The following is a 24572-nucleotide window of genomic DNA, read 5'->3' as shown; positions in this document are numbered from 1 at the left end:
CTGAGATCGTGCCACCGCACTCTAGCCTGGGCGACAGAGCGAGACTTGGGTCTCAAAAAAAAAGAAAAAAGAAAAGAATACCTCTGAGTGGCCTGTACTTCCTCTCCCTCCTGACATTCTCCCCAGCTCACACATTTTGTCCTACCCTCCATCTTCCCCTCCACCTCACGAAAGCCCCCCCACCAGTCGTCCTCAATCGAAGCTCGCCTTAGTGGGGAATGCCGCGGATTTAGGCCCTGGATAGATGCTCCCGGACGCCACCCCACCCCAATCCAGGTCATCTCTACAAGGTGCCTCAGTTCTGAATTTTCTGTCATCTTCCAGTTGCCCTAATGATCTCGGTTACAAGCTTCTATTTCCATCTCCTCAGGTCCATTGATGGCAATCTCTTCGCTGAGACCTTCCCTAAGGACCCAGGCATTCAGACCCCAGCCAGAACTCAACCTGGGATCCATCTTCAACATCCCATTTCACCTCAGAGGCCCAGCCCCCAGGCATCCTGCTCCAAAGCCGGAACAACAAACTAGGACCCAAACAATTTCTGCTGCACTTCCCCTGCCCCCTGCTCAGTCCATCACTCTGGAGGGAACCTAGGTATCCCACCCAACCCAAGGCCCATCGCGTCCCAGAGTACTTAGGCACCCCCGCCCCCCTCCCCCCCTACTCCCCTGCCCACCCCATATCAGCCCAGAACCAGACTTCCCGCCCTCAGACTCAGCCCTTCCCGGGAACCCAGGCATCCTAGTTTCCAGCTTCGTCCATCACCTCACACCGTCTTCTAGACGTCCTGTTCCCCCAGCCCTGGCCGCAGTGACACCGTAAACCCAGGAGGCCAGCAGGCAGCAAGAAGAAGGGCGGGAGGAAGCGGGAGGGGCCAGGACGCCCCCTCGCGGAGCCCTGAGTGCCCGGGTCCCCTCCTCCCGTCTTCACCTGCTGAGGGCCCCGCCCCCGCTCCGCCTCGGCCGGCCTCTGCTCCTCCCCGGCTCCTCCCCCCGTACCCCCATCCCGGCCAGAACGGCCCCCGGGACAGAGCGACGCGGAACCCCGGGCGCCTGGGTCCCCAGCATGATCCTCGGTGAGTGGTCTCTGCGACTCCAGGCTCCCGGCTCCTGGGTTGCTCTCTGTGGGTCACCCACCGCCCCCCCTCCCCACCATCTCCCGGCACCGCGGTGACTGCGGCCGCCCGTCAGCGACCGGTTCCCCCTCCCCCTTCATCTGGCTCCACATCTGGGGTCCCCTCTTCCCCTCTTTTCCAGGCTGCCGCTGCTCCGGGTAATCTAGGGAGTGGTAAAGCGGGAGGCAGAGCGGAGTGAGACCCCCGCCCCATAATTAGAACATTGCGTATTCATGAGGCTCATGAATATTATATACCAGTCTACGAGAGGCTGGGGGAGGGGGCTGGTCCTGGCCTGGTGGAGTTGGGGGAAAGGTTCTGACCCGTCTCCCGCCCCAGCGTCTTCCCCCACCCTTAGCTTAGACACTCCGACATCCTTCTGGGCCCAGGATAAGGGGGAAAGGAGGAAGTGGGGGGTGGAAGGAGAAGATGGTGGGTGTAGCTTCGAGGTGAGTGTGGTGGGAGGTGGGAACCTGAGGGCCGGAGATAAGAGGGCTGGGGAGCAGAGGGGCTGGGGAGAAGAGGGGCTTGGGAGAAGAGGGGGTGGGGAAAATAGGGGGTGGGAAACTGTCCATCCAGGGCTCCTGCGGCTCAGAGCCTGTCTCCACAGCCATCCTGCCTCAACACGCCGAGACCTGCCCCTCTCTCTCCCTGCTCTAGCTGCCTAAGTCCCTCTTTCCTGACTTCCTTCTTCTCCCTCCACCCCTGCCTTGGGCCGGGGGCACCAGGAGAGGGAGGGGCAATGGAGAGGGTAAGGATGGGGGATGGGAACTCCCGCTGGGCTCTGACAGCCCGTCAGCCACAGCCACCCCATCCTCATGACCTACATCAGGAAGGGAGCCCCAGGGGTGGGGGAGGAAAGGGCCTAGCTGTGCTCTGGACTCTGCATCAGCGCCGGCTGCATGCCCCTGCCCTCCACCCTGCCTCCACAATAGTCCACAGGCCTGCTCTGACCTCTGCCCTCCACCCTGGCTAGGCCGGTTTCTGGGATCTGTTTATGATGGGAGCCCCCCAACCAGGCCTAGACACCTGTGGTCTCTGTGCCCCCAACTGAGGACACTTGGCTCCATGCTGGTACCTGGAGGGCTTGACTGGCTCCTGCACTCATCCCTCTCCTGAGTCCCTCTGCTATTTGTCTTCCTTTCTTACCTTCTTTCATTTCACCGCCTATCCCTGTTGACTACCTATCGTCCTTCTGCCCTTCCTCCATCTCTTTTTCTCTCCTCCTCCTGTGTGTCCTCAGTCTCTCTCTGCTGTATGTCTCACCCCTTCCACCTGGCACTCCACCTATCTATTGAATGGATGACTGAACGAAGGTATGAATGGCTGGTTGCCTGCCTCCTTCTCAAGAGCCTCTCCAGCAGGAGAAGGTATTACCCACCCTTCTATGAATACCACCCTGATGCTAGAGTGACCCCCACCAACGCACGTTGCACTCAGTCCCCCAGAGCACAGGATCCACTTTCCTCCAACCTGTGTGATCCCTGCACCCTGGCTCCACCCTGGGCACAGCTCGAGAGGCAGCATCGTGCTTGCCCAGAATAGGCTGGCATAAGCCGTGCTTTCCCTGGTCAGCAGGCCCTGAAAAGGACATCATGGACCTGCTTGCTGGAGGCTGACCAAGACCCCAGCCACAGGAATAATTCCTGGGTCCACATTTTCTGAAGCTGGACCACAGCCATGAGTGGTACCCTCACATCCCCCTGGAGGACACTGTAATTAATTCCCTCCTTATGCCAAGCCCACAGAGTGCAGGAAGTCTGGCAAAGCCCACACACCTTAGCCCTCTATGAGGAAGGAAGGAGAGAGGGAGGAAGCTGCCAGCCAGGGCTCAGGCCCCACCCCCAGGGACCCCCAGGGACCCTACAAAGGTTTCAGTTCTGAACACTTAGGTCCTCTGAATCCGTGTGCATGGTAGCCCTGGAGGGACCCTAAAACCTCCCTGCCTAGCATGTGACACCCAGCCAGCCTGCTCAAGATCGAGAGTCTGGGCCCCAGGTTTAAGATGGCAGTTCTGGGCTCAGGTTCCCTGTTCTAAGCCTTTCTATACCATCCTTTCCAACTGAGTCCCTGGTGCAGTAAGGGTAGTGGCACATTGAAGGAGGCCCTTTCCTATCAAGTGGGGAAAGATTCCCAGGGGCCTCCCTGCTCTCCCCTTCCCAGTCAACTCCTCCCTCTAGGCCCAGTCCCCGCCCACATCCACCCTGGGGTTATTAGGCATGGTGTTTTGAGTAGTTGTTCATAATCATCCCCCTTGTCTCTTTCATCTTTGACTTCAAAGCCTTTCCAGTCCTCAGCCTGCCTCCTGCCAAGATGGGGGAATTGAGGCAGAAGGGGACATATACATGGAACTTGGTAAAAAAGACCCAGGGGTTCAAAGTTTTCCTCCCACCCCCACCCTCAATTTTAGGCACTTCTGGGGAGGGAGACAAGGCCAAAGGGCCTGAAGGGAAAAAGAGATTAATTAGAGAAGAGATCTCCATTTCTCCTTTGGCCCAAGTCTAATTCCCATTTTAACCCAGTACTGGCCCTGTGTTTTTTATCACCCTGGGCCCTAACTACTTGCAACCTTAACCCCAATATCTCTCTCTGATCTTAATCCCATTCTGGCCCAGTCTTCCAACCAACACTAACCCACAGCCCTATACGAACACTTTTCCTGGCTCCTATTCCTCTTCAGATGCAGCCACTCCCTAACCATTCTTTAACAACAGGGCTTGAGGCATGGGGCCCCACCTAAAACAGCCAAAGGGCTGGGGCTCCAGACCAGGCCCCAATTTCTGGGGAAGAGGGAAAGCAAAAGACCAATAGAGGAAGCCAGATGTGGCCTGGTTGAAGGTCAGTGCTGACAGGGCAACTTGAGCAGGATCAAAGTGCCCAGGGCTAAGTAGGATGTGAAAATGGACAGATGGACATCCATCCAAGGGTCTGGAATTCACCCCCTCTAAATCATGTTGGGAGCTTTCTTTAATAAAGCATTTAGCAATTCCTGATGAAGCTGGGTGGGGCTCTATCTGCTGGAGGTAATTACTCTAATGAGCTTCCCTCAAGAGTGGCCTGCCCCAGCCAGGCCTCAGCTCCTCCCTTGCCTTGCCTGACATGGGTGCCACACACACACACACACACACACACACACACATGCACAGTTACACACACTTCAATTTGCTCTCCACCTCTTCTGCCAAACCTGCCTGGAGATTTTACCTAGCTAGAAGTCAAAAGCCCTACATTTCCTACTCAGTTCCTGCCTCTCCAGCCATTCCTATATTCCTGCCTTTTCCCCTCCTCCCTTTCCAGATCTACCCAGAAAAGTGTAGTGCTTGAAAGCCCTGTCTCTGGAACCAGACAGACAGGTTCACATCACTCACTAACTGTGTGACCTTGGCCAAATAACTCCCCTTCTGAGCCAATTGTCATCATCTATAAGATGAGATTCATTTATTCAGCAAATATTTATTGAGTTCTCACTGTGACATGCCAGCATTTTACATGGATTTGTTCAATCCTCTCAACAACTTGGTGAGGCAAGTAGTGTTGTTTTCATTTGACAGATAAGAAATGAGACTGAGAGTCAGAGAACCTAGCTGCTCACCCAGCTAGTGAGTGGTGGGACCACCTACTGGGAGATTGTGTATGTAAAGTGCCTGGCCTATAGTAAAGCCTCAAAAAGCGGCAACTATTGTTAGCCTCAGAAAAAGAGAGGGAGGGGCCTGAGGCCTGGGCTACCTGAAACCAAGAGTCCTGTTTCTGCCCACCCGGCCCAAAAGCTGCCATCTGCCTCTCTCGCCACCTCAGAATGGAGTGGACCCAGGAATCTGGGAAGGATATAGTTTGTCTCCAGTTGCCCGCCCTGCTTCCTTCCCTCACTGTACCCTCATTTGACCCCTCTCCCACTCCCCTCCCCTCCCCCGCTCACCCAGGGCTCATGTCTGTGGAAAAGATGAGTTGCTAGCCATAGATAACTGAGTGGCTGCTACCTGTTTTCCTCTATCCCTCCTCTGGAGGAAAAATGAAGACTCCAACCTGAGGAAGTGCATGGAACCTGCTCTCCCCTTCCTCTCCTTGAACAAGATGGAAGCCTGTGCTCAGATCTCTGCTTCAGTTAAATTCAAGCCCTTTGGGAGTAAGGTAGCAGAGAAAGAATTTGTTATAGAGTCCAACAGATCTTGATCTATATCTCAGCTCTGATATTTACAGGCTGTGTGACATCAGCCAAGTTTGTTAACTTCTCTGAGTCTCCATTTCCTCATAAGTCAAGTAGAAAAATATTATCAGTTACTTCATTGAATCATGGCTACTTCATTCAGCTACTTCAGAGGTTAAATGTGATAATACTTGGAATTCATTACCTGGCACATAGTAGCCTCAAATTTTTTTGTGTGGCTTTTTCTGGAACTCTGCTGTGTCCTCTTAAGATGGCTTTGAGGAGTGGGAGCCTAGAGAAATCTAGGACCAGGGAAAGGGTCAAGCCAAGCTTCAGCCTCTGGTGCTCTGGGGCAGGGCAAGAGCCAGCCAAAAACCAGCTGCTGGGGGTAGATGCTGGGTGCAGGGGACGCTGGGAGCACTCAGGTTTCTCTCACCATTCCTGATGCCGCCTGGGGCTCATTAAGGCTGCCCTGGCCTTGGGTAACAGGCAGTAAGGGAGGGTGGGGCACAGAGGGGAGATGCCATGAGGGGACAGACCAGGAAGGGGAGATGGTCAAGCTGCCCCATCCATCTGTCTGTCCCTCTCTCTTCTCTTTTATCTTTCTCGCTGTCTCTGTTCTCTGTCTTTCGGTCTGTCTGCCTTAGTCTCTAGTTCTGTGTCCACCTTTTCGGCAGTGTCTCTCTGTTTGTTTGTCTGATTTCGCTTTCTGACATCTCTCCATTGTTGTCTATCCTTTTCTCTCTCAGTGTCACTGTCTGATTCCTCAGTCACCTATTCCTGCTGCTACCACTCTCCCATCCTCTCACTCACTTTCATCTGTCCGTCTCTGTGTGTGTGTGTGTGTGTGTGTGTGTGTGTGTCCTCTCTCCACCCCATCCCAACCTTGAAGGTGACAGAGGAGGGAATAGACACAAAGCATACAGACCCCCAGCTACTTAAGGGTCAAAGCCAAGGATCTTACCCTCTCCTTCAGCCCTGAGAATTCTGAAGCCCAAACTCCCAGTAGCCTTGACCCTCTGCTCTGTCTCAGTCACCCTGACCACCCATCCTGGCATGGGGTGAAAGAGACAGACCCCTCCAGACCTTTCTGGACCAGCTCCCAGCCCCCAGCTGTGCCTGAGCCCTCCCCACCCCCTCCCTGTCGCCTCAGATTCCCCTAATCCCTGCTCCCCTGCCCTCCCCTCTGCCCCACTTTTCCAGGATTCTGATTGGCTAATTCTACTGACTGGGCTGAGGGGGAGGGGGCTGGCAAGGGAGGGGGCAGAGGGCAGAATCAAGGGAAGGGGACGCTGTCAGGCCCAGGCCCCTGGGGGGCCAGGGCCAGGCCACTGCCTGGGGGCAGCAGGCACCAGAAACTAAAGGTATGAAAGGGGGTAGTCTCTGGAGGGAACAGGAAGGGATCCTGGGGACCTTCTGCCCTAGTAAGGTCAAGGGAGGACGGGCCAAGCACGCAGCCTCCTCGGTTTGCCTTTGTTCCTGGGAACCCCTGTTGCTGTCAGGGGGTTACTGGAGCAGTGAAGGGTGGCCGGAACTCCCCAACTGGTGCACAGCAGGGTCGCAGAAGGGAGCTGGGCCAGTGGAAGCCCAGAAGGGCTCTGAGGACCTTTGGGCTGCCCCTTTGGAGTCTGGTGGAGTTCCTCCCCTGACTCTGAGAGGAGGAGGAGAAGGTTTCAGAGGAGGGTAGTTGAATGGCTGGCCTGGACTTTCATTTCCCCTTGGGGTCAGACCCAGGCATTCCCCGCCCAGAGGCCAGGTCAAGGTTCCTCCTGCAGAACTGGACCTGTAGCTGAGCATTCCTGGTGAGACAAAAGGGCATGGGGGAAGACTGAGGAAGGTTGGGAGAAGGGGCTCTGAGAATGGCCTCAGGTAGTTCACCTCCCAGAGCAAAAGCCACCCAACCCACTACCTACCCCCACAGATGTCAATAGTTAATTAAGAATTATAATTAGAGCAAAATCTAATTCTAGGGCATCTGAGAGATTCAGCAGCCCCCTCCAAATCTAAGTCTCAATATCCCCCTCTGGTCAGTGGGATGAATCACCCACTTGACTCTCTTCTTCCTGGGGCGATACCAAGCTTAAGATCCCCTGGGGGAAAGCAAAACCAGAAGAAGAGGGTGGCCAGGGGCTTGAGGCTGGGAGTCCTGCTGGTTCAGCAGGCAGCCTGCAGAAAAGGTATGAGCTCTTACTGGGTCTGTAATGTGCCTAAAGAGTTTGGGGGAGGGAGGTTGGAAAAGGGGGAAGTGAAAACCACCCAGAAGGGAAGGACCGGTCTACACCCTCCCCCAGGCCCACAGGGCACTGTGCTCCATTGCTCTGGAGCCAGCAGGGGAAGTGTGTACACTATGTGCACTGAGGGTGACACTTCTGAGCGTGGGGGCCCTGGCTAGGGAGTGGGACTGGCAGGCTTGGGTGGGGTTCCCAAGCTTTAATCTTCCTACTCCACAGAATGTTTTCTCTGCCCTTCAGGCAGCCTGAGCCGGGCAGGGCCCCTGCCTCTGCTACGGCAGCCCCCCATCATGCAGCCGCCACTGGACCTCAAGCAGATCCTGCCCTTCCCACTCGAGCCGGCCCCTACCCTTGGCCTCTTCAGCAACTACAGCACCGTAAGTAGCAGCCTACCTGCCTTCTCCATCCTCTTGTGACCCGACCTTTCTCTCTCAGACCCATCTCTGCCCTCTTCTCCTGTTTCTAATTCTTTATCTCCTCTTATGACCCCATCTTCCTTAATTCTAGTTAATTTTGAGTATTGTGGGCCATCTGGTACAGTGTTAACAACAATAATAATAGCTAATATTTGCTGAGGTCTTGCTACGGGCCAGACACTGTGCTAAGTGTTTTATATGAATTATCTCATTTAGTCCTGTAGTGAATCGCCCTACCATCTAGAGAAGTAATGAGACTTAAATTGGTGATAGTAACAGTAGGGAGGTAGGAGGGGTGTAGGTGCTGAATCCAGAAAGAGGGAATGAGCAGGAAAATAAGCATGCCTGTTTGTAAGTTTCACCTCTCTGGAGTCCACGGCTGGGTGGGTAGCATCAATGGGATAGGGCTTGGAGGACTGGCAAGGTGGTCTAGATTTAACACAATATGAAATAAGGAGGTGCTGTCTATTCGTGTGTTTGTTTTTATGAGACGGAGTCTCACTCTGTTGCCCAGTCTGGGGTGCAGTGGCATGATCTTGGCTCACTGCAGCCTCCACCTCCCCAGTTCACCGATTCTCCTGCCTCGGCCTCCCAAGTAGCTGGGATTACAGGCTTGTGCCACCACACCGGGTTAATTTTTGTATTTTTAGTAGAGACGGGGTTTCGCCATGTTGGCCAGGCTGGTCTCAAGCTCCTGACCTCAGGCCTCAGCCTCCCAAAGTGCTGGGATTACAGGCATGAGCCACCACGCCCAGCCACCACTGTCTATTCTTGAGCAGGAGAGTGACTTGGTAAGAGCAGCGTTTGAGAAGGTGAGCGGGGCGACTGGATGAAAGGGAACAGAGGCGGGAGGAAGGTGACAGTTAGGAGGCTGTCCTAGCAATGCAGGCCCAAGGGAAGCCTCAAAAGCCAGACTGGGCTGGTGGCAGTGGCAGTATGAGTGGAGAGAAAGGGAGAATGGTGGAGGTAACTTCAAGGAAATATTGACAGGTCATGGTGACCAACTGGTGTTTGGGGGTGGGGGAGGAGAGAAGGAATGAGTCAAGGATGACTCCAGCATTCAGGCCTTTGTGATTGGACGGAAGTCACCACTGACAGAGGCAGAGGGTTGGAAGAGGAAGCTGGTCTCCAGTGGGGGTGATGCTTTAGCATGTGGTGCTAAAGCTAAAGCTTTATTTGTTTTTTGTTTTGTTTTGTTTTGTTTTGTTTTTGAGATGGAGTCTTGCTCAATCTCTCAGGCTGGAGTGCATGATGATCTTGACTCACTGCAACCTCCGCCTCCTGGGTTCAAGCCATTCTCCTGCCTCACCCTCCCCAGTACAGGCACGTACCGCCATGCCCAGCTAATTTTTGTATTTTTAGTAGAGACGGGGTTTCACCATCTTGGCCAGCCTGGTCTCAAACTCCTGACCTCGTGATCCGCCTGCCTCAGCCTCCCAAGTGCTGGGATTACAGGCTTGAGCCACCGTGCCCAGCCTATTTGTTTCGTTTTAAAAAGTAATAATAAATATTTTTTAAAAAAGGATATGATGATTTGGCATACCGGTAGGACATTGAGCCCAAAATGTCCTACAGATAGTTAGAATTTGAAGCCTGGAAGGTGGGCTAGAGCTAAAGGTTTGGGGAAAGTCAGCCTTATTCAACTTAAATAATCCACATCAAACCATATTTAGCCATAAACATGTATTGAGCATCGACTACACGCCAGGCACTGTAGCAGATGTTTCTATCTGCAATCTCATTTCACCTTCACAACAACCCAACAAGGTAGACATTATTATTCCATTTAACAAATAAGAAAGCAAAAACTAAGGCTCAGAAGGGTTTAGTAATTTATATAAGTTGACACAGTATGTGCCTAAGGTATGATTTGAACCCATTGCATCCGACTCCAAACAGACTTATCATTATACCACAGCTGCTCCCCCCAAATGAAGGACCCAGACACACATTTGCATTTCACTTTTAAGTTTTCAGACTGGGCCGGGCACGGTGGCTCACGCCTGTAATCCCAGCACTTTGGGAGGCTGAGGCGGGCAGATCACAAGGTCAGGAGATTGAGACCAACCTGGCTAACACAGTGAAACCCCATCTCTACTAAAAAAAAAAACAACAAAAAATTAGCCGGGCGTGGTGGCGGGCGCCTGTAGTCCCAGCTACTCCGGAGGCTGAGGCAGGAGAATGGCATGAACCTGGGAGGCAGAGGTTGCAGTGAGCCGAGATTGTGCCACTGCATTCCAGCCTGGGCGACAGAGCAAAACTCCATCTCAAAAAAAAAAAAAAAATTCAATTTAACAAAAAAAAAATTTTTTTTGAGCACCTACTATGTGCTGGGTACCGTGCCTGGTGTCAGGGACACGGGACTCAGTTACCACACTTGGGGAGCTCATAGTTTAGTAGGAAGGATAACAAGTTAACAGTTACCCTATACAGTGTGAGGAGAGCTGCCTCAGAGGCATTTTGCTTGCATGGAAGCCCAAGTGTCAAGAAAGACCTTCCTGGATGTGGTGGGGCCTAAGGGACCAACCAGAGTTAGGCAGAAAAACAGAGAGCAGAGGAAAAAGGGATTTTACCTGGAGCAGGTGACATATAATTTGGGCTTTGAAAAATTATTGGCAAGATTTTTAAAGTAGTCTTAGAGAACATTCCAGACTGAAGTAAGTAGCATGAACAAAGGCTAGAAAGGAGCATTTGAGAAAGTGCAAGATTGGATGTGACTAGGTCATAAGATGGGGAGAAAACTTCCCCCCATCTAAACACCTGACTTACACTTGACCTCAGATCTTAGCAACCCCATCATTGTCCCCATTGTATAGATGAGGAAACACAGATGCAGAAAGGTTAAGTGAATTGTCCAAGGTCACAAAGCTACTTAGTTGATTGGATAATCCAGGGTTTCGACTCCTGCAGAGTTCATGGCTCCACTGCCTCTAGCAGAGGTATTTAAAGCGATGAGCATGGATAAGCTTGAAGAGTTCAGCAGGGTGTTGAACTGCATCCTGCATCTGATTGGCAGGATTTAAATTGATGTTCCAAAGTACTGGCTGTGTGATCTTAGGCAAGTTATTTAACCATTCTGAACCTCAGTTTTACCAACTGTAGAATGGGATAGTTTTTTTTTTTTCTTTTTTTCTTTTTTTTGAGACAGAGTCTTACTCTGTCCCCCAGGCTGGAGTGCAGTGGCCCAATCTCCGCTCACTGCAACCTCAGCCTCCTGGGTTCAAGTAATTCTCCTGCCTCAGCCTCCAGAGTAGCTGTGGCTACAGGTGCACACCACCACGCCCAGCTAATTTTTGTATTTTTATTAGAGACAGGGCTTCACCATGTTGGCCAGGATGGTCTCAATCTCTTGACCTTGTGATCCGCCCGACTTAGCCTCCCAAAGTGCTAGGATTACAAGCATGAGCCACCGCGCCCGGCCAATTTTTGTATTTTTAGTAGAGACGGAGTTTCACCATGTTGCCCAGGCTGAGAATGGGATAGTATTAACACCAACTCACAAGGTTGTAAGATCATATTACATAATCATAATGCCTAGCACAAACTAAGTGCTCAATCAGTGTTAGCTGCTATGATTATTATGCTATTGCTATTGTTTTTATTTAAGAGAGAAACATAGGATGGTCAAGGCCTTAGCCTTCGGGAACATGCAGAATTAGGCAGTGGGAACAGGAAGACGCTTCAGCAAAAGGAATGGAAAAGCCACTGGAGGGAGTGGGGAGGGAAATACATTCCTGTAGAGTTGGAAAAGCCAAGGGAGAGAGTGTGGCGGGCTGCCTCAATACTGTCAAATTCTGCAGGAGAATGAGGACTGCAGAAAAGCTGCAGACAGGCCTTTGGAAGTACTGTGCAGCAGTTAAGTACGTGGCTTTGGAGTCAGACTGCCCAGGTTTAAATTCAAATCCCAGTTCAGCCACTTACTAGCTTATGACCTTGGGCAAATTATTTAACCTCTCTAAACCTCAGTTCCCTCCTCTATAAAATGAAGATAATAATAGTACTTACTTCAAATAGTGGTTGTGAAGATTAAATTAGATAATCCATGCAAAGAGCTCAGTACAGAAGCTGGCACATTGCAAAGGCTCAATCAACATTAGATGGTGGTGGTGATATTATTATTCATGACGGAGTCTCTCTTTCCCAGTGGACTGGCACCTCCAGCGCTCTCTCCTACTTGGGCAGTTCCTACTCCTTAGACCTCTTCTAGAATTACTGTCTCCCCTCATTCTCCTCCCACTCACTCCACTGCTTCCCTCTGCCCTTGGACGTCCCTCACTGTTTCCCAAAGCCACCCTCTCTCTAGATCCAGTCCCCTGCTTCACTAATGTCTCTGCCTTAGGTGGAATGGGAGAAGATGAGACCTAGAGATGAAAGACTGGGAATCCCAGGACCTGTCTAGACAGAACGAGGTGTCTGGGGGAGTGGGCTGCTGGGCTCTACAGCCTCTGGTCCCCCAGTGCTGCCCCCACTGAACCGCCAGAGGGCAGCAGGTGCACGAAGCGTGGGCTTTCAGGGAGCCTGGTTCTCCGGCAGGTGGCGGGCGCGGGTAGGAGGTGGGAAGAAGTTAGGAACGACATCCCCAGTCTGAGGTCGCTTTTGCCCTGGGTGCCCTCAGCTACACAATTTGGAGGAGTCTCTGAGAGAGCAGTGCCTGACACCTGGGTATCTGGGCTCAGTTTCCCATCCCTAGGGAGGGAAGTGACTTGTAAAAAGGTAGCAGCATAGGGGCCGCCGTTTGCAGAGGAAGCTGAGGAAGAGTCGTCTGGGGACTCTGAAGACAGACTGTCAGCAGGGGATCTAGGGAAGGTGGGGCAAAAGGGGTGAAAGAAAGGAGAAATGTCTGAGTTGGTGGGGACCCTGGACCCAAGAAGGAGCCCCAGTGGAGGCAACGAGGTCATCTGGTCAATGCCCCTGCCGCGGGGCTAAGTGGCTCCTCTTCAGAGCAAGCTCTTTCCTAGGAGTGTCTGAATGATGGACATCCCCCTCTTTCCGCCCTAGCCCCCTTTCATTCCTCTTCAGCTCCCTGTCCCTGTCCCCGCCCCCGTCCTCGGCCCCGCCTCCGGGGCGGGCTCCGGCCCGGGCCAGCGCCGCCTCCCCTTCTCCCCGCCGGCCGGGCCGCACAGCCCCGAGCCGCCCGGGCAACGAGCGCCGCGTCCCTGGCCTGCCCGGCCCGGCCAGGCTCGGCCCCCCAGCCCGGGTCCGCCACCCCGGGCCATGGAGCCGCGGCCCCCAGGGTCTCGCAGGGTAAGCCACCCGGCCCCTCCTCTCTCCCTGACTCCCGCGGCTGCCGCAGCGCACCCCCACCCCGTCCCCGCCCGCCCCTGCGGGGCTGGCTACCTCTCCCTCTGCCTAGTCCTCGGGTTGTCCGGCCCATCCCCCACACCGGCGCGGCCCTAACCAATCTCGGGATCCCAGCTCATGCCCCCAGACTACTGCCACCACACTGGATACCCTGACCTCTGCTTCCCACATTCTTGGAGTCCCCCAGATCTTCAGACTTCCTGTCAGGTCCTACACCTGCCCTCCAATGACCACACTGATCAGATCCCTCCTCTCCAGCCCCAGCCCCTTCCCAGCATCCCTCCCCCACCAGCTTGCACCTGCTCTCTAGATACCCCCTAACTCCCTCTCTTTCCTATCTCAGTCCTCCCTCAGGTATTCCCATCCCTGAGATTCCACCACCTTTCCCTTTTCGTCTTAATTTTGGTGGGTGGGGAAGTGGGATGCTCACACAAGGGGCAGCAGTTCCATCAGACAAAGGGCAATGGAAGGAAATATAATCATAGCACCCCTCGTGTTCCTGATCTGGTTTCCGCCTTCCCTCTCCCTTGCCCTTCCTGATTCATTTTGCCCCAGCTTCAGGGAGCGGTTCCCCTTCATGTCTACTGTTGGAGGGCAGGTGGGAGGGGACTGTTTTATGGACCTTTCCAGGCCGTGTCCAAGCCAGCATCCCAGGGAAGAGGCTCTGGAGTGAGATGGGCTCTGGGAGGTGCTGGCCTTCACCCCTCCCCAGGGAGCCCTCATCTAGGTCACTGGGGCCTCCTGACCTTGGCCTGGAGCAGCACTTGAGTGGCTCACATTCCACCTGCACAGGGATTGGGCCCAGGAGTCCTCACCTTCATCCTGGTGTCTCCTTAGTTCCTGGAGGACGGTGGGAAGCACCCACCTGACTCCACTGCTGCACTCTTCCCCACTCCCCACTCCCACTCCTAGTTGGTGTTTATGGGCTTAAACCAGGGGAGGGAGTTGTGCAAGGGCTAAGGTTCTCACCCTGGAGGAAGGACCCAGGTAGGGCAGGAACCATTCTCATGGTATGGATGTTGGGATGTCCAGTCCACAAGTCATCCTCGGGGTACTGTGTCCTCAGCCCCTCTGGAGAGCAGGCTGGCATGATGGGGCAGAGCACAGACAGAACTAGGAGACCCTGCTCTCCCCTTCCATCCCACTCCTCTCTCCCTACTGTTTTCATCCGAATTGGGTTTCCTGGCCCAACTTGAGTTTCTGTTTGAATTTCCATTCCCCACCCAGCATGTGAGGAAGCCCAGGGCTGAGGAGAACTCTGGAGCAGAGTTGGGGGTCTCTAAATAGGAAGGATTAAGGCCTGGAGACTGGGAACTGAGAGCAGCAGTCTGTCTCCCCTTTCTGATTAAAGCCTGTCTCCAACTTGGTCTGTCTTTCTTTCTGCCAAACACATCATACATTTACACAGATAAACACACAGCTGAAGATTACACCACCTGACCATTCATGGTGTCACCAAAGCCCCCGACGCAGAAATGTTGATATATAAATGATGTACGCACAGTACATGACACTTATTCACACTCCACCCATGCACAGATTGATCACAGCCTGCCTAACACACACAGACACACCCGTTCTCCTGTTTGGCTTTTCCTTGGATGTGACGGGGGCTTCTGGGAAGCTGAGGTAAAAAAAGTGAGCCCTTAGAGAGGCTTCTTTCCAACCAAGAGTAGGCCAAGAGATTGACACTCGTCAGTCAGACCAGTTGTCTGAACCCAGTCCTGGTCCGTGCCTTCAGCACTACCCAAATGGAGAGTGGATGAGGCCACCATCTATTTCACAGGGATACTAAAGCCCATTTCCTGACATTAACCCCACCCAGCCAGTGAAACTACTGGTGAGAGGCAAAGGAGAGTCCAGAGGACAGGGCTTTCCAGACTCTTACCACTTTCCCCCACTTCTTGTTCTCTCACCAGTGTCTCATTGGAAATCCTAAAGACCTGTCACAGAGACGGGCTCAGCTGAGGAGATAAGGACCCCAAGTCCCCAGCAACTATTTTTCACTTGATCCCTCCACCTAGAATATAAGGTTTCAGTCCTAATTCAGTCCCATTCTTATGAGACAGCCCAGCCATCCCCCAATCTTCAGTCTCAGCTGCATTCCAGGCTTTCCTCTCCCTAGCTGCCTAGAGGCCAAAAGGGAGGAGAACTGTTGAGGGAGGCAGTTTTCACGCCTCTGAGCCCCTGGTTTTCATCCCCTGATAGCAGAAAGCCTCAGAGAAACTCCCGTCCTCTCCCTTACTCATGTGAACTCTTGGCAGGAGACTGCAAAGACATCTGCTGACCCAGGGTGGGGACAGGGATGGTTCCTAATCCCGCCCAGCCCCACAGCTCTGCCCTAGAAACTCTGATGATCAGGGAGAGAAGGTTCAGAAGATCCCTGAGCTGCCTTGGGCCAGCCCAGCTGCTTAGGTACCCCCACTTAGTCCCCATGATTCACTAGAGCTCCTACTCTCTCCTGAGTTCTTTTACTCCCTCTAGAAGTTGCTGCCTTTAAGAGGTCCAGAGAGTGTGTGTGTTAGGGCGACCGGGGGTCCAGAGTCGGGGGGCTGGGAACATGTGTCTCCTGGGACTAGAGGCTGGGCTTGGTGATAGTCTTACCCCAGAGTGGAGGCCCAAAGGGTTCAGAGGCTTCAGCTGAAGGCCCTAGGATCTAGGGTGCTTTGGGACTTCATGTCAGAGGCCTCTGGTGGATTGGCTTCACTGTAGGAGATAAGTCAAAGGTGTCAGAGCTGGATGTTCATGGTATGACGGACCAAGGCAGGAATCCAGGTTCAGATACCAGATCTGCTATTAACTCACGGTGTGACGTTGGGCAAACCACTTCTATGTTCTGTCAAATGGGAGCATTGGGCTAGTTATCGATCAGGTCCCTTTCAGTGCTATGAAGATTGGGCTAAGAGAGAATCAGAAGACTGAGGCTCAGAGCCCTCAGGCATATTAAGGGATAGAAGGGGTCTGGGGACCTTGGTTCAACACAGATACCTGCGTTGGGGGAATGCTGGACGTGAGTTGCGCTAGGGTTCCCGGCTCACCCCAGCCTGCCTCCACAGATGGACCCTGTGCAGAAGGCTGTGCTCTCCCACACTTTTGGGGGACCCTTGCTCAAGACCAAGCGGCCTGTCATTTCCTGTAATGTCTGTCAAATCCGCTTCAATTCTCAGGTAAGAAGCCAAGCTGCTCATCTACCCAGTGGGTGGGGCAGGGGCAGCAGGGGACCTTGAGGGAGGGCAGAGCTGGGTGAGAACACTTACTCTGGGTGAGGGGCAGGGATTGAAGGGATATTAGGCAAAGAGCAGGGAACGGGGATACCGCAGGAGGGGCAGGGTCTTGTGGAAGGCACTGGAGAGGCACAAGAAGTTGCTGTGTATTTTGACATGAAGTAGATCAGTCCTCTAAAGTTGACGTCTCCCTCCCTTGAGACTTGGGCATCCCTGGTTCAGAGCTTCTCGGAACATAGGTGCCCATCAGTGTCTGAGCAGGAGTGTGGCCTCTGGCCCACTGGTTCTTGGGTACAGGGCAGAGTTAGGTGATTGGCTCCCCCACAGAGCCTCTGTCCTCTTTGGCCTCTGCTAAACTCCTCCTTGGCCCACCCACTTCCCTCTAACTTTCTGGCTTCCTTCTCTCTCCACCCCATTTCCACTCTCCTCCCTCCAAATCACACACAAAGCCTGGCCCCTACTCTTATCCCATGGGGCTTTCCCCTGGGGAGAAGCTACCCCAAACCCAAAACCCAGATGTCCAGCCTCCCAGATTTCCTCCCTCTGAGGCTCCACTGGGACTCTTTGGAGTGTGTGTGGGTCTAGAGGGGACTTTGTGGGGTGCAGGCCCTGAGAGCTTTTGGAGAAAAACAGCAGAGCCTCGTTCTGCTGAGTAGGGGAAAATAAAAGCATGTTCTGTTTCTCTACCCAGTACACAGAGACACACACACACACACACACACTCCATACTACTGGGCTCTGCACACCGCTACTTTACCCCTGGGCTGTCAATCTTCTTTTCCTGCCTATCCACACCTTTTATTTCTGCCCTTGTCTGGGTGACCCTGTGCCTCCAGGATTGTACATTCTTAGCGGGGGTATACATGGGAGTGGAGCAGGGTGGGGAAGGGAAGACAGAACTAACCCAGCATTAGGCCTTTGCTTTAGCTTGGACCCCAGACATCCTGTCTATCAACCCTGGCTCCACTCACTGGTGGATGGTGGAAGACTAGAGGGGCAGGGAGCCAATAGCAGATAGCCCTTCCCACTTTTTGCCCTACCCTCCCCTCCCCCATCAAATGGTTCTGTTTTGACAGCTGTCTCCACTGCTGTTTCTGTCCCCAGAGCTGGGCTTGGGGCCAGGGTCCTCCAGGGTGTCCACAGAGACTTCAGGGAAAATGAGACCCAAGGGGAAGTAGTCAGGACAGAGCCCAGGCATCAGGAATCCTGGAACTTCCAGCCTCAGGGTGAAAGCGGCAAAGGCTGGATCCTAGGGGCAGAGGACTTGGGCACATAGCCTTGGGGTCTAAGAGGATGCTGACTGACTGGATTGCTAGGCCTCTCCCAGTTTAGAACTCTTCCATAGGTTTGTGGTCCCCCTGTCTCTACCAGGACTAGGTGGGGGGTCTGAGTCAGCAGCCAGGCCCTGGGTGTGGTGGTAGGGTGGAGTCTGAACTAGGTGGGGACCTAGGTTCCCAGGGACTCAAGCTTGGGAAGCTAGTCTGAGCCCCAGGAATAACCAGGACTTATTGGCATGGGGCTTTACATCTCACTGGTGTACAAAAAAATTCACTACAGCCTGCTGAGATCACCCCAGGACTTGAGGGAGCTCTGTGGGGAGATCTGCCAGATAAAAGGTGATCTCAGATTCCATTTTCTTCCTCCATCCCTAAAGAGCCAGGCTGAGGCACACTACAAGGGTAATCGCCACGCCCGACGAGTCAAAGGCATTGAGGCCGCCAAGACCAGAGGCAGGGAGCCTGGCGTCCGAGAACCTGGAGACCCAGCCCCCCCAGGCAGCACCCCAACAAATGGGGATGGTGTAGCACCCCGTCCAGGTGTGTCTGAATCCCCCCATATTCTTCAACTGATCTCTGTCTTCTCTATTCTCTCCCCCTTTCCCAGAACTCTCCTCTGCTTCCATCTCTCTCTTCCTCAGTCCCTATACCCCCACCCCCACCCAAGGTGAGTCCTGGAGCCAAGCACAGTGATGTAAAATTTCCATCCTGTCACCCTTACCCCCACCACAGCTCCTCTCAACAGAGTCCCCACTGTCTGTCCTCCCCACAGCCCAGTGACTCAGAGAGGGGCTAGGGTGAGGCCACCTGGCAAACATCCCCAAGAAAAAGAGAACCACCAAATCCAGAGAGAGGCCTTTTCATCTTAGGGAGACAGGCAGGGAAGGGAATCAGAATATCTGAGTTCCTGCCCTACTGGGGCTCCCCTCAGGGAAGACAGAGAGTGCAAGAAACCCAGGAAACTCCCTGGATGATCTTGGGTAGTAGACATTTTGACCTCCCTAGTCAGAGTATTTTTTTTTTTCTGGGAAATAGAGGAGTGAGACTAAGATCTTTGAGGTCTTTTCCAAGTTTACAAGATTCCTTTTCCCTCATGGCTGGTGACCATCCTCAGTCATACTTCCAGCCAAGAAACTGGAAAGCAGGAATATTGAGACAGGAAGATATGATGAGCCACCCCCATCCTGGGATTACCACATCAGATGTCAATCATGGCCAATTCCAGAGAGACCTAACATCTCCATCCTTATCCTTGCCTGTCCTTCCTGCCCCACCCTAAGAAAAATGAGAAACAAACATCTGTACTACCAGCTTGGAAACCAGGCCCCCATTCTCAATACACACACACACACACACACACACACACACACACACACACACACACACACACAGAACCCCCTCAGGGATGCACAGACAGAGTGAGTGGGCAGGCGGGCAGGTGGGGGAACTGAGTTCTGTTTTTCGTTTGTTTGTTTTTTGAGACAGAGTCTCACTCTGTTGCCCAGGCTAGAGTGCAGTGGCACAATCTCAGCTCACTGCAAACTCCACCTCCTGGGTTCAAGCAATTCTCCTGCCTCAGCCTCCTGAGTAGCTGGGATTATAGGCACCTGCCACCACACCTGGGTAATTTTTGTATTTTTAGTATAGAAAGGGTTTCACCATGTTGCCCAAGCTGGTCTCAAACTCCTGACCTCAAGTCATCTGCCCACCTCGGCCTCCCAAAGTGCTGGGATCACAGGCATGAGCCACCGTCCCCGGCCACAGGAAGCTGAGTTCTAATTGTACTTTGGCTGCTTCTTAGCCTGATCTTAGTTTGTTAACATCTCTGTAAGATGGAGAGGAAGAGGATGATGATGATGATGGTGATAGCTAACATTTCTTGAATAGCACTTTACACATATTACCTCATTTAATTCCTACAGTATCTCTGAGGATATAGGCAGGATAACTACACCTGCCTGCTTTATAAACCATGAAGTCCTGTCCAGACTGAGATGTGGATGTGCTGTCTGGATTGGGATGGAGGTGAAGAATGTCAGAAAAAAGTAAGAGAAATAAGGGGAAGGACATAGGATGAACAAGCAAATGGGTACCTGGAGGGGTAAGGAGTTCCCCTCCCACAAGCTCCCCACCCCCACTGCCAGCCTCGCCATGACCCGGAAACTGGATCAGCTGCTGGAGCGAGAATGGGAGCGCTAGAGTTTCCCCTGTACAGAGGCCAGAACCCAGCACTGAGGCCTAGGGCCTGTGCATCTTTAATCAAGCCATGAATTATAGAGCAGCCTGCATCCCTGTTTCTTCCCTCTCCGGTTCTGATGTTTCTATTTCCCTTTTGCCATGCCTGTGTTTATCTCTCCAGACCTTTCCTCACCCTGCCTCTGCCCCTTCCTAGGGCTCTTTCGTGTACTTCCTGGGGGCTGGGCAAGACTCCGGGAAGGGGCTGTCCTGGCAGGAAGCCCAGACTGGCTGGCAGGCCACTGAGGGGTATATCCTTGTTGCATGCCTCTCCCCCTGGCTGGGCTGGCTGCCAGCTTCACCCTAAAGGTAGGCTGGTGAGGCTGGACCCCTTGGCCATTCCCAGCTAGTGGAGAATGAGCCAAGCATTGGAGTTTCACACCCAGCCTGCGGCAGCTGGACCACATCTGGCTCTGGACCGGGGCATGAGAGCATGCATGTTGTAACAGGGTGGGGACTCCTGGTCCCTTGCCCTCCAGGAAATGGGGGGGTCTCTTCCACATGAAGAGTCTTCTCCAAGAGCCATCTAGGGTGATCCCCATGTTTCTCCCCCAACAACAGTTTCCATGGAGAATGGACTGGGGCCAGCCCCAGGATCCCCGGAGAAACAGCCTGGCTCCCCATCCCCTCCCAGCATTCCGGAGACTGGTCAGGGTGTAACCAAGGGTGAAGGGGGGACTCCAGCCCCAGCTTCCTTGCCTGGGGGTAGCAAGGAAGAGGAGGAGAAAGCCAAGCGGCTGCTCTACTGTGCTCTGTGCAAGGTGGCTGTGAACTCCCTGTCCCAGCTTGAGGCACATAACAAAGGTATGGACTCCCCTGCCCCCACCCAGACTCTCCTGTCCTCAGGCCACTCCTGCCTCTACATCCTAATGCCCCTGGCTTCCAACATCCCTAGACCATCTAAGACCTATCAGCCTATCTGCCTGTCTCCTTCTCCAGCCATCTCCCCTGTTCCTTAGCCCTTTACTTCCTCAGCTCCTCCCTCCACCTTACTCCTTTACCTATGACTCTCTCCTGATCCACCTGTTTGGGAGGGTCCCACGGAACTTAGAAAGAACCCACACTGTGCCCACCCTCTTCCCCCTCATATTGTAACTGGGAATGTGCATTTTGAGGCCCAGTCGGCCTGGATAATTTTTCTTCCACCCCTTACCTCCTGCCCTCTCTGGGCTCCAGGTACTAAGCACAAGACAATTCTGGAGGCCCGAAGTGGGCTGGGGCCCATCAAAGCTTACCCTCGGCTGGGGCCTCCCACCCCGGGGGAACCAGAGGCTCCTGCCCAGGACCGAACTTTCCACTGTGAGATCTGCAATGTCAAGGTCAACTCGGAGGTCCAACTGAAACAGGTGGGTCTAAGGCCCTTCCCAGGAATTCTGGGACGCTCCACCCGCTAAGTGGGGAAGGGGAGCAAGGAGCTTGAGTAAAGGCCCTTCTTCAGGGTTTTCCCCAGGGGGCCAGATGGGAGGGGGCCGGTGCTTGGAGCTTGAATATATTCCCTCGCTGTTGCCCCTTTCCGGGAGCTCACAGCCCCCTATCCACTGGCCGCCGCAGCACATCTCCAGCCGGCGGCACCGAGACGGCGTGGCCGGGAAGCCCAACCCACTACTGAGCCGTCACAAGAAGTCTAGGGGCGCCGGGGAGCTGGCGGTAAGGCCTGGATGCTGGGGAATTCGGCAATGGGAGGGCGCGGGCGGGGAGGAGAGAGGGACGCGGGCTTTGCCCAGGGAGAGGTGGGGTTTGCAGGACCGCCGGGTGACTTCTCTTCCTCCGCCTTTCGCCCGCTTCAGGGCACGCTGACTTTCTCCAAGGAGCTGCCCAAGTCCCTGGCGGGCGGCCTGCTCCCCAGCCCCCTGGCGGTGGCTGCAGTGATGGCAGCGGCAGCAGGCTCGCCGCTGTCCCTGCGCCCGGCTCCAGCCGCACCTCTTCTCCAGGGACCGCCGATCACTCACCCTCTGCTTCACCCGGCCCCCGGACCCATCCGAACTGCGCACGGACCCATCCTCTTCTCCCCGTACTGACCTCAACCCTGAACCCCTCCCATTCAACTCCCCACCTCCAGCCGGGACCCAGGCGTCCGGGATCCCAGCCCGCCCCTCCTCCCGGCACTCCCTAAATGATCTCTCCTTCCCCCCCCCACCCCGAGATACGGGGTTCCAGGAAAGGGGAGGGGTAGCGGGGGAGGGGGGCTTCAGAAGGGGGGGAACACCCCAGATCTCAGGGAACCCCGCCCCCTGCCTTTCCCTCTCCCCTAGAAAAGGGGGGGCCGTCTCACCCCCGAGCCCCCTTGGAGACACCCCCCCTCCCAAAAGCCATGTCCATCCAGCCCTTTCCCCCCAAACCTAGCACAAAACGGGGTTCACAAGCCATGGTGGGGGTCCCGGGGAGACAGAAATGGATTTTCTTGGCAATAAGCGGACTCTGGGACTCCGGCCCCCTACCCCAAACTGAAGCGCTTCCGTGAACACCCCCGTCCTCCGTAGGGGGAGGGGAGCAGGCGGGATCCTGGGTCCCTCATAAGCACTTTGGTTTTACCGCCTGCAACCTCACTGTGCCCGCCCCGCACCATGCCCCAGCCCCAGGTCTAGCCGGGCCCATCGCAGGGGGCAGCACTTGGGGGCATCTCCGGCACTTGGGTGGGACCAAGGAGATGCCACCATAGACCTTTCCCTCGCCTTCTTCCTCCCTAGTCCGGGTTCCATTCTTTTCACCAGCACCCATCGCCCAAGGGGTACCGAGGGGGGCAAGGGGTGTCCAGTCCAAGCCCACCCCCGCCTCGCCTTCCGCAAAACTGTGAGCAAAAAGCAATAGAAGCCTCGCCCCCGCCCCTCCCCTTCGCAGGATTCGCCGAGTCTGTAGCCTCCCCGATCCGAGTTCCTAGACCTCATGGCTGTCCCCTCCCACCAGTCACCTCCACTGCACAACTCGGGCGGGGGTGTGACACCTCTCCCCCGCCCCCGACTCCGTGGTTTCCGTATCGTCAACCCTTCAGCCGCCGACCCGGGAGGGGTCTGGCCTACACTGGTCTTCCCCTTCCCATCAACTCTTTCTGCTTGACAATGTAGCAACCCCGGCCCCCCACCCACGGTCCTCCCCTTTTTCCTCTCCCTGACAATAAAGTCTGAATTTGTTCTGCCCTCCGCCCCTAGACTCAGACTCTGTCTTTGCCCGCTGTTTTGGGAGCAATTCTGTCATTAAATCTATCTGTATGGGACCGGCACAGAGAGAGGAAAGGGGGCGAGAAGGAGGAGGGAAACGGAAATCGGGGGCGGGGGAGGCAAAATATGAGGCTTGTGCAAAGTGAGCCGAGGTTCCCCATCCCACCCACCCCCACTGTCGTCCAGCTCGTGTAAACTTGGCCTGGGGTATCATTTCTAGTCCAAGTCTGGGACTGCAGCTGCAGCTGTTAAGAATTTGCCACAACTCCACAAGGCGGCGCCAACGACCCGGAAAAGGAGTCTAAGCCCGAGGCTAAGCCGCTCCTGTAATGTGTTTGGAGATTCCACGCAGATGGGTCTAGACTCAGTCTCAGACAAAGAAAAGAATCCAGGCTTTTGTGTGTCTGGTGGGAAACCCACGCCAGCGAGACTCAAGGCACAGGAAGAAACGGGGGGCAGAGACTGGGGATCTGAGCTCTAGGCTCTGGCCCCACATAAATAGTGACCTTGAGTCAGTCCTTGCCCTCTCTGGACCTCAGTGTCACAGTCTTCAAAATGAGGAGACTTGAGTCTTTCAAAGGTTCATTGAGATCTCATGTATCCGAGACTGAAGAACTGAGACTGTGCCATTTACAGATATACTAGAATACCTTCTCAACTGGCCCCTAAATGGTCTGTGGGATAGGGAAACACTGTTCAGCTGTCTCTCACCTGGTATGTGAGGAAAATGGTCTCTCCGTTATCTCCAAATTTTGGTTCAACCATACACTCCCAAGAGCAGCCAGTAATCCTGACCCCCTCTATCCCTCCTGAGTGGCAGGAAGTTCAAACAAAAAAGCCCAAACCAAAACCCAGAATCTATGTGAGGTCCTCCTGACTTTCATCTCTGCTCACTTCCCCCATTCTACCCACTTCCCAGTCTTGCAGAAGAAAGGAGGAGGGAAGTTGGGATGATGTCTGTTAAACAGGAAGGAGAGGGGAATGGGGGACTCCTGGGTTTGTCAACTGTGAACCTGAAAGGTGGGTGTTCACTGTGGGTTCAGAACTGGAACCCAATAAGGAGTGTTTTGGTGTTTATTTGCATGTTTGTTTTCAGGTAAATCTAGCTTTAAAAGGGGTGGGAGGATTCAGAAGGATGAGGGACAAGAGAGGCCCTATAGAAGAGTGGGTAGAGAAAAGTAGGGGCTGGGTCACATGTGGGGAAGGAGATAGGGACTGGAAGAAATTGGGGTTAGAGAGTTTGGGATACTAGCATACCCCACAAGTACCTCAAGTCTGCTAGTTTAAAACTGAATTCATTATTTACCCCTTTCCCTAAGCCTGCTCCTCCTCCCACATTTCCTATCTTATTAAGAGCACCACCATCCCTCTGGAAAACCGAAAGTTATCCTAGTTCCTCCTTCTTCCTAACTCTTCATCCAATGAATCACTAAATAAGTCCTATTTGACCTCCTAACAACCTATGGATCCTTATC

At 54.1% G+C, this 24572-nt stretch overlaps 1 protein-coding gene across 4 annotated transcripts; it reads left to right on the top strand.

Moving 5' to 3' along the window:
- Window positions 1–839: 839 nt before the first annotated feature.
- Window positions 840–23082, top strand: ZNF385A (zinc finger protein 385A). Of its 4 annotated transcripts, none has more exons than XM_024256719.3 (8): window positions 840–1075; window positions 7730–7866; window positions 16263–16373; window positions 18085–18247; window positions 20504–20746; window positions 21119–21288; window positions 21494–21589; window positions 21730–23082. In XM_024256719.3, exons 1-8 carry the CDS (start codon window positions 1066–1068, stop codon window positions 21958–21960), a joined length of 1161 nt encoding a protein of 386 aa, XP_024112487.1. In that variant the 5' UTR covers window positions 840–1065; the 3' UTR covers window positions 21961–23082. The 4 variants fall into 4 exon arrangements, with proteins under 4 accessions (XP_024112487.1, XP_063568230.1, XP_054384050.1 ...); XM_063712160.1 differs by lacking the exon at window positions 840–1075 and adding an exon at window positions 6537–6622; XM_054528075.2 differs by lacking the exon at window positions 840–1075 and adding an exon at window positions 7582–7596.
- The last annotated feature ends 1490 nt before the right edge of the window (window positions 23083–24572 follow it).

The sequence above is a fragment of the Pongo abelii genome, chromosome 10 (assembly GCF_028885655.2).
Source record: "Pongo abelii isolate AG06213 chromosome 10, NHGRI_mPonAbe1-v2.0_pri, whole genome shotgun sequence".
In the NCBI taxonomy this organism is placed as follows: Eukaryota; Metazoa; Chordata; class Mammalia; order Primates; family Hominidae; genus Pongo; species Pongo abelii.
The sequence above is the reverse complement of the archived record's forward strand: the minus strand, read 5'-3'. Positions and strand labels throughout refer to the sequence as shown.

Excerpts from the sequence above, each read along its gene's own strand:
- ZNF385A (XM_024256719.3), top strand. Across the intron at positions 7,867-16,262 it reads TCTTCAGCAACTACAGCACC|ATGGACCCTGTGCAGAAGGC; the intron begins GTAAGTAGCAGC and ends CTGCCTCCACAG. Across the intron at positions 16,374-18,084 it reads AAATCCGCTTCAATTCTCAG|AGCCAGGCTGAGGCACACTA; the intron begins GTAAGAAGCCAA and ends CCATCCCTAAAG.